The following is a 10,344-nucleotide window of genomic DNA, read 5'->3' as shown; positions in this document are numbered from 1 at the left end:
TTTATCAATTATGTTGCGATTATGTTTTACTGTGTATTGCTTTTCCTTTTTATTATAAGAGTATCATACTGACACGATGTACAATTGACACTTGTCAGTATTGTGTGAAATTGATAAATAGTCGTCTCTAGTAGTAAAGCATTAACGCGAAGTATATTAAACGTATTTTACATACCCTCATCGACCTAATACATACAGGTATTGACTCTACCTCGTTTCTACATTATCATCTTCGAATCTGTCTTCTCGTACGAGCTGTCTTTCAAGTTCCTGACTAACTCTGGTAGTCGATGTTTCTCGCAACTTCTCTATCGTGTGCGATGATGCCCTCCCTGTTCTGACACACTTTCTGACACAAACACGCGTACGCAAAATATATGACAGTGCATCCCAAAGCTATCTTCTCTCACTTTGCGAATACAATTCGTGATACGCAAGTTAGGTGTAATCGATGGTTATCAAAATACGCTTTACAACGCGAATGTCGTTATGTTGCATGTTCACGAGAAATCATAATGTGTCGTACAGACTACAGCTTGTTAAAAATAAAAGGAAGTTATTTAACTAGCGCGGAATGTCAGGTATATAAGATCTGTGCGTTTTAACACGGTCTTCATATTTTTCTCAGTTGTAATTATGTCTGCAAATTTGTATTTGCGTTATTTTATTCGAAAACATCGACGTATCTTTATTTCAATTTAATACTCATATCGTGTCGATATCGATCAGATCTCATCCGTTCTTTTCTTTCGCGTGCCCGAAGAAATATATATTTGTCAGATTTGTCCCGTTCCTATATACATCTTCTCTAGCAAAGTAGAATTCCTTTAAGAGATTTTGATAGAAACGTAGGATTGTACTCTCGAGACACATTCGTCCGTTTCGTATTTTATTGGCATATAACGATCGAACACATTTAACAAACGAATTAATAAATTTCGATTTACGCAAATAACCAATTTAAGAGTATTGCATTTTTTTTTAAATTTGAAAATTTCACATTTAAAAAATATGTATTTCGAAAAATGAATATTTTGTATCTATGTATACAATACATGTACTTGTAGTTTCCAACTTATTGTTAGCTGCGGTTTCAAAACAATATGAACGAGTCCATTATTACTCGTAGATTATTAGATTACAACTGTAACAATATTTCGACGAATAAATGAAATTTTGTGTTTTGCATATAGGGTGAGAAAGTACAATCCAAATTATCTCTGCATGAATCTGTATCTCCTCTCCTACGTCACCAGCATATAATTTGCCGGATATCCAAGACCAACGTTCGCTTTTGAATTTTAAAATATTCTACACGCGACATGAAAAAACTCATTCCTCATCCCCATCAGCGTCACGCGAATTCATATTTCTTATTAATTAACGTGTTATTGCGTTAATGTTTTACGGCGGGTTATAATAAATTAATAGGTATTTACTTACACGGACTCTCTTCTTTATTTATGTACAAAGATACTGGTTTTAGAATTTTTAGAATTTCGCTGGACATCTATATTATACATCTAACAAATGCAATTTTGAATGCACTTTGCATATACAAACTCGCGTGACCCTGTATTTTATGCGCGGCTGATGGTGTTGAAATATATTCGCCAAAATAAACTAAAACGAGAGTGAATCGATGCCATCTGTTTTCCATGCTTTCATTCGAACACACGTATACATGTCCGCACAAATCAGGTGGCTCTGTACTCGTTGTCTGTCTCCCATAACAGACACCGTAAAGGCAAAGCACCAAGTATACAGTTGTGTGAGAGAAGTGATAACACTGTTGTTTTGTGCCCCAATAGCCGATGCTCACAAATCCATAACACACGTAGACGAATGACGTGCGCACGCGTATTATAACAGCAAATGAAAAAAAAATGCACCGTATATGATTAGATTACAAACACCATAGACCGAGCGCAATTCTCTTCAAGACACGTTCATCATATCATTCGATCAGCGAAAATGTGATTATTGCGATTGCATTTGCTCATTTACAAGCACGGGTTACCGGACGTTACTGACGCTTAGCTTCCATCCAGAATTAACTGGAAAATCAAAGATTGAAGAACGCTCACGCGCGTAATATTTTACGCGTAAAATATATTTCCCCCCCCCCGAAAAGTAGACGATGAATAAAATACGAGTAACATATCAACGCTTTAATATAAACATCGTGTAACTCGTACACGTGGAACCATTTTGGTTCAACATTTAATTATTTAACATCTCAAACATGGCGTATATCGTCTGGTAATCTCGCTCGTTTTTTCCACTTGAAATAAAAACGGTCGATATTTCGAGGATCTGTGTAACAAGAGCGACGGTAAAAAAAAAAAAAAACAAAGTAAATTAAATTATTAGTCGATTAATCATTTTTTTCATTATATGTTCCAAGAGAAAAAAAATTACACACATATACTATTCGTATGTAGATTACATATAAGTTGTAATGAAAATTATATACACAGCATTTGAGCAATTGGATATAATGCGTTGTTACAAGAAAAAGAAAGAACAGCGAAGGCGTAAGTTGCTCTGGTTTACAGCAGATCCTGATTCTTCGCATTTACACAAATCGGGCCTAAAGTTCACTGATCTCGTGTCACTCACGCATCGGCTTCGTTACGCGCTTTTGTTATACGTCGTGATTATTTTTTCCTCGCCTACACCTTCTTTTCGGGAATAATTGATCACTGGCAATTTACGCGTGTGCAACATGAATTAATTTATTTATAGGTGTATGTCGCGAAGTAAAAAATCTACCACTATCTGCAACCACCATTGTCATAAGTTCTCTTGTTAACGCAATGCATCTTTTTTTAGCGATTACCGCACAGGCGATCATTTTTAACAACGTAAGATGAATAGGCTCGATTATAATTAGTCAACGCTTTCTCGTGATACAATCTAGTACAAAGAGATAATTGACGATTATGCAATTCAGTAGATGTAGTATTGTAAATTTTAACGCGTTTCTCTTTCTCACTTGTATTCTGATCGTACATGTAGTATATTGAAGAAAATGGATTCGTAGACTAGTCCAAGTAGTGATAGCTGCGACAAATTAATCTTGAACGGCTAAGCCTGTTTATCAAGATGTTTCCTTTGCATTAATCTTATTCAAGTCTTATTCAAATTTTGCTACGTAAAACACTCAGATGAGCATAATCACAGGGAAACAAAGAGACAATTCGCGTAATAGCCTTTCAAGATTAATATTACAAGTAGTAATAGTAATACTTCAGCGTGTGTTAAGCCTCGGTAAACGAATTATAAGCATACAATTAATTATTAAAAACAGTTTTATTCTTATTCTTATTATTATTAATATAATGTGAACGCTAATTTCATGTGAACATATAGAGGATTTCTTTACAATTTAGACGAGCTGAAAGGGTTGTAGGTTCTTATAACGTAAGTCTATTACGCGTAATTATACGGTGTATATTGTCACTCGGTATTATCACACATACTTTTCTCGTAATAATCTCGATGTTTATCTCTCTATTCTCTTCTATTTTTATTCATTTCTCGTTCATGTTAATTTTTTAACAACCGGTGACCACGAATCGCTCCGGCTCACGCTGCTTTCGCTTGCATTTTCTTTTTCAACATATTCACCTTTTATCTTATTTAGAGCCGCAATTAGCATAGGAAAACTCTTAACTTTCCCGCTGTTATATTTTCTCGCGGTTTATAATTATGCTTCAATTATCGAACGAAAAACGCTCGTTTTCGACTCGTTTCTCAGGCTATAAGAATTATTTTATTGTAATTTGCAAATAACGAATCGGCTACAACCAGTTTTATTTATCGTTTATTTCGATATTATAAATTTATCCGGTGGATTAAATACATTAGCAGCGTAAGAGGGAAAAATTCGATTGTGAAAACTTTTGGAGCTTTTTAGGTAACATGTCACAATCATCACTTTCGCACGTTTATTAGATCTCATCTGGCATATTTGTGTTTCCTTATGCCCGCACACATACACGTACATGCGCTTCCTTGATGTTATATATATTTTATATTTCTCCTTTTTTGCTGCCACGTTATTGGATTACGTATTGTAACTATTTGATTAATTGGCTCTGATTTCGTCTCTTGGTTTTTATTGTGTGAACCAGAGCGATAGAACAAGGGCGTAACGATTTATTCAACTATTTATTGTTAATAAAGAGAAAGCTAAAATGAATTTTATTGTTTGGTGTCACGCGATTGTAAATGGAGAAAAAAAATAATTGTATAATTAGATGAAATATATATATGTACAAGTCATTGAATTTGCCTAAATATTTTTTAATTTAAAAAATTTGCAGCGAGAAACACAGCCAAAAATTTACGTGGCAGTGACAATTGTCACAGATATGTATAAAAATTATCGTCATTTTAATGGATCATTATTTTAATGAACTTTATAGAGGAAAAAGTATAATCGAGTGTTTCATATCGAATGGGATTATATAAACCATTGAACAAATAAGTAGAGATTTACCAATGATAAAATTATTGATTTTATCGTTAAAATTTAACATTGCTTGATTTTATTGTATTCAAAAGCTCGGATTATCCTATTATAATATTATCTGTAACAATTTAAAGAATTCCATTCTATTGAATGATTGATATTATTTATGTAAATTGACCACTCGGATTGCATTGTTTGTAGTTACAGCAAAATCATACAGATCAGTATAAAATTAATTTTGGACGATCCAATAGCAAATAACGGGGTAAATAACAGAATTTCCGAAATTCCATCCGATTATCACTTTATGCACTTTTCTCTATGTGACTCTTCCACGTATACCGTTTGAGAAATGCGATCGTGCTCTCTGCGATCGTATTCTTAAACGATCTTTTCACCTTCTTCAAACTCCACACATTATCACACGCCCTTACCTATACTTAGGTCATTATTACTATATCAAATTTAAAATCACACATATGTATGTAAACGCGCGCATATTTACACATATGTACATACATACACGCAAATACAACGCACACACATAAACGCACCCACCCATACATACACGCACGCACGTACGCACACGCAACAAATAACAAGTAACACGTAACACGCTCTCTCTGTCGTCGTCACAAATCTCGACTCTCGATGTTTAGCCCAGTGTTATGGATTTATGAACACCAGTTATACTTTTGTCTTCTTTTTTTCCCTGGCGCTTGTCGCACTATTCCTGTCTTTTCGCTTTTGCCTCATTCTTTCTGTCCTACCCTTTTGTCACTTGCTTTGTTCGCTTGGTCCGCCGACTGAACCATTCATCTACGCAACAAACCAACTCGGAATTGATTCCATTCACTTCCTTCACTTGGTTGCTTTTTTATATGTTGATCCGATTTCTCGCATGTTTTCTGCCTATCGCACGCTTGCTCGCCATCGTACGGCTTTTTACAAAGTCTCGAATCGAATATCAAGAAGATTATCACATGAGGGAGGGAAAGAGAGAGGAATAAAAATTTAATGTTATAGAAAATTTTTTTTATGTAATTTTTATTACAGATTGAATTCGACGTTTTTATCAATTTGTTTTTTTTTTTTTATATTGATTAGTAAGACAATATGACTACACGTAGTGCAATATATATCAAGAAAATTTAGCAGATTATTACGTTTGAATAATTACGGAGAAATGTAAAATTTGATTTACATTGAGGAAATAAAACGATTGATTTATATATCATATCATCCAGTAGTACCAAGCTTAAAAATGTTAATTTTTAATAATTAAAAATTTTATGGATATGAAATAATTTAAAACGTAGAATATTTTATACTTCTAAAATCTTATTAGTAAATTTTTATAATGACACTAGTAATTCTATTATACTATTTCCAGTAATTCTTTGTTAAATAATTGATCAAATATCGCGACCGAAGCATTGAAACCGTACGATCGGCTCGATCTGCACGCATTACAATTTCTTTTTTTACTTCCCTACTACTCGAGATACGATCGATACGTGTTTTTATCGACGTGTGCACGTTCTTAATGCAAAGTGTACTCTCCAGCACAATCCCGATTATCAATCGATTGTATTCGATCTTTTTTTCTATTTGACGACCGTTCTTTTTTATATACATATAGTTCGATGGTAACGACACCACTCGTCTTTACAGTTCCCATAAATGAAAAGCAGAAAGAAAAAGAGAATATTTTAATCATGATACGATCATTACATTTTCGTCGATTACAAACGATACTCTATTTCGTTACGCCCCCGTCATTATATTAAGCATCATCACTTAATTTATAATAACGAGCGTTTTCATTAGTAGTCGTGGTGTTGTACGAAAGAAATCGATTGTGCCATTAATTTGCACGGTTAATAGTCGGCGCAAAGTAATGACCTCTTCCTTTATACGAGATAATTTTTAAATTATTAAATAATAGATAATTGTAAATAGTAGGTAATAAAAGCACGATGATATTATCGTAGATCTTGCTATCACTTATGAGAAATTGTTAACATAAAAATGTCACGGGGGTGTAACAATATATTCTTTACTTTTGTACGGAAGCTTTGAGATTTAAAGTGGTCAGCTGAAAATATCTACATGGAAATTTACAAAGACATAAAAGTATATTACTGAGAGTTTGGTAAACTCGAGTAGAAATCCTTTTGGAGTCGTCTCTTGATGATTCTTTACTGAGAGCGTTGCTCCTTTATTGAAGAAATTTTGTATTTTATTTTTTTATAATCGACGATGAAAGATTTATTATTACTCTACACTGAGTGTCTGTTTTGTATAATTATATATAATATATAATTATTTTGCTATTAAATAACTATTAAATTATTTTACGTTTATTAACTACGTCGTTTTATATATCTGTCTGTGTTGCTTAGTAATCATTAGTAATCATTCGACATTATAATTAATAATGTCGAATACACAATGAATGTTAATAACGTGGAATTCGGCCATTACATGAAGAATCTAAGTTTAATTGGTGCAATTATCAAAGAAGACCCTCCATTTTGCCATAAAACGAATACGTGGCAGAAAAATAAAGCTGATTTTTGTGTATCACTTCTAAATTTATAAATCTATTATCATCTATTACTGTTTGCATATCTTATATTTACTTGTATAATGATAATTGATTGCTTTATTTTCCCCTAACTGTATTCATCGAATATATTTCTATTATAATTCATTAATATCAATTATCAAACAAATGTTTTCTTTCTTAGCATCGTCGAGCAGAAAAAAAAATACTTTTTGCGTATGATATGCTAACTAGAAAAAGAAGTGATTCACATTTGTAAAGTTAATAATACATTTTTTGTAACATTTGTTTGTTTTTAAGCTTCACTCTTCTACAATGTATTCTTTTGATAAGAAAGTGATATTTATGATTTATGTGTCAGTATTAGACAAATCGAGGGAAATAAGCTTTTCATCATGCGACGTGGCTTTATCGATATTCCATATAAATATCTTAAGCGTTATGTAATGATATAAATTGTTCGTACATTTTTCGTATATCGTATACGTGATGTATATGTGTGTATGTTGTACAGAGGATAAGAAGGGCGGCGTCGACCGGAGCAGCACGGTCATTGCCAAAGAACCCGAAGGTAAAACCAATTTTCGAGACGAGATATATACGTATAACGTATCTATTGTACATTACTTTGTAAACGTCGAGCGATTGCACTGGCCTCTCCCATCCGCGCTTAATTGATTTTTGTGATTTTACGATACTATAATTATCATTGTAATTTTTATCTTATTACACGTACATATAATTTGTTCGTGTAATGTTCTCGTTTATATAATATTGACGAACTTTTTTATCATGTTTTTATCAAGACAAACGCAATTGTATATTATCGCGCATCGGGGACGAATGTTTCTTTTTCTAGATAAAATTCGTACTCTCGTGATATATTTCATGCATTATCAAACTCATATACGGCACTTTGTCCAAGCGAACATGTGGAAAGATAATCCTACTTTGTCGCAGCTGACATGTTTCTGAGTAATAATCGATGAAGTCGTATACGCGTAAGTTCAAAATAAGCAAAATAAAAATTATCTTTGTTTTGCTGATAGACTGATTGTTCTTGTTATTTACACAAATGTTTAATTCAAAATGATATTAAGGGACTGTGTTAATGTAATTTGATTTAAAACCATCTAATTGTTGCAATTATTAATTAATAAATTTTATATTTGTACTTACTTATTTATTGAGTAGGCAATTGATTATTTGTAACATATTTATACTTGAAATACTCTATGCAAGATATAACAGAATTTTTAATTTATTTCAACATGTACATTTTTTATATTTATATAATCACAAGCGCGACTTGTAAGAAACATATTTTGTAAGTATATTTACATCAAACTAATTGCATACCAAATTAAAAAAAAAAATGACAATTTACATGATCGTTTGGATTCTAACAAAAATCACGTGTTAAGGAATTAACGCGGCTGTACCGAGATTTTTTAAATCGACGCGGCTTAATTTGAATGACGTGATCTCTTGAACGTGCACAATATCGTAAATCTTTAACCGCGTTAATAAAGAGGAAAATTTATGAAAGAGAGCATTTCATTTCTTTGCATTTCTGAACAGAAACGATCGGTTTCAGTTTCCAGGGCGTTCATAAATCGACCACGATGCGTAAAATTATCTCAATGTAATATCCACAATTAGCCGCGAGATATTAACAGAGAAATGATAATTAAAGTATCATCACGGTTGGGAGAGGGCCAATTTCATGAGAGGCTCTGTGTCCAGTTTCGAGCCCGAGCTTTTGCACCCTTTCTGTTGCCGCTTCTGCGAAATTGTACGGCGGATTTACCGTCTCTCCTTTCGTCTCGTCAACTAACATTCTGGATAACTTCGTCTCTTTTTTTTTGCTTTCTTTTTCCTCTTACGTACGTGTGAGTTCCCTTTCTAATCAATTTAAAATTAATCCCGTAATCTTAACTGAGGATCCTCCTGAGCCTTCTCTCGATACGCTTCTCATAACAGCGAAATTCATAGCATCTCATAATTAATGCGAGTGTAGTTAGCTATTGTTTGATAAATCATTGTGATTGACATCGATCAAACTGATCATCGAATCCCAGTGAAATGCGTTACGTGCAGAACGATGTATCCTTTGAAACAGTTTATTTAAATGTCTGTGTCTAATTGAATCGTGATGCGGTAATTAATTTATTAATTCCAGTTTCACACACATTAGTACTACTAATTTCAATTACTAACTCTCCTAATTTCTTCTCTTGCTTATGATCAAAAACAAATACAAATCATAAAGCAAGGAAATATCCCTTCGGAAAAAAGAGAATATAAAAATATACGTAATATTTTTTTACCTATAATTATTCTTACACCTCTATAGTTATAAATTACATATATTTAAATTTGATTCTTTCTCTTCTTTTGTTGGACAATCTTATCTACAATCAAAGCGCGTAAACAAATTGTGTCGTTGACATTTATAATCGCAATTAAATAGAATAGAAATAAAAGTTCAGATAATTAACTAAAATAAAAAGACCAGATATAATAAAATAATCAGCTAGTACTAACAATAATTGTCGATGTTTTACATATAGCATATAAATGTATATAATGAAGTCTTTGCCGCCAAATTAGTTACAATTATGTCATAATGAGAGCGGCATGAAGGCGGCGCTACAGTGCACAGTGGTAATTAACTCGAAAGTTATAATTAACTCGATTTATAATTCAAACTAACTAACGCAGGGAGTTTACTCAAGTGTAAGCTCAACGTGGATAGTTTAAGCCTGTGTAAAATTAACCACGCAGTAAATACAAAGCTGAGCTTGATCCATAAATCGGTGCAATGATAATTATCATCTTATTTCCATCAATACGCAATAATTAATATTTCACACGTCTACTTCGATCAATATAAGAAAAAATGCGTAAGCAATTCGTTATTAGCGTAGACTACTCCAGAATACTATTTCCAGAATATAATATATACATATCTTGATTTTTCTGCACTTGAAAATTTACACTGCATTATGTAACCCTTTTCACATAATACGAGGCTGTCGTTTCGAAATTTCATTTTCGTTGTCTCAAAGAACTCAAGAGAAATTTTGACTAGTAACTACTAATAATGTACACATATACGCATTGTTTCTCATTTTTTCCGTTTAGTCGGCGAATTTCTCTACGAAAAGCGTCGCGATTCCGCACCGCCTCGCGCACTCTTCAGACGTACTGTCAACAAAAATACCTGGCCGCTTGGCATTACTTGAAAATAGATCGGCAGCGGTTCAAAACGTCGTACGTACGTTGTATGTAC

At 33.0% G+C, this 10,344-nt stretch overlaps 1 protein-coding gene across 16 annotated transcripts in view; it reads left to right on the top strand.

The window, feature by feature from the left end:
- The window catches only part of LOC108751406 (calcium/calmodulin-dependent protein kinase type II alpha chain), a 106,085-nt gene that overhangs the window by 78,991 nt on the left and 16,750 nt on the right, over window positions 1-10,344 (top strand). For 10 of the 16 annotated variants that reach the window (XM_018491571.1, XM_018491578.1, XM_018491577.1 and 7 more), the window contains exon 12: window positions 7,564-7,620. The exons of the other annotated variants lie outside the window; for them this stretch is intronic. In XM_018491571.1, coding sequence (XP_018347073.1) covers window positions 7,564-7,620 — 57 coding nt within the window. The remainder of the gene's footprint in view (window positions 1-7,563; window positions 7,621-10,344) is intronic. 16 annotated transcript variants of the gene reach the window in all.

This window comes from Trachymyrmex septentrionalis, unplaced genomic scaffold, assembly GCF_001594115.1.
Source record: "Trachymyrmex septentrionalis isolate Tsep2-gDNA-1 unplaced genomic scaffold, Tsep1.0 scaffold44, whole genome shotgun sequence".
In the NCBI taxonomy this organism is placed as follows: Eukaryota; Metazoa; Arthropoda; class Insecta; order Hymenoptera; family Formicidae; genus Trachymyrmex; species Trachymyrmex septentrionalis.
This window is presented reverse-complemented; position numbering and strand designations above follow the sequence as displayed.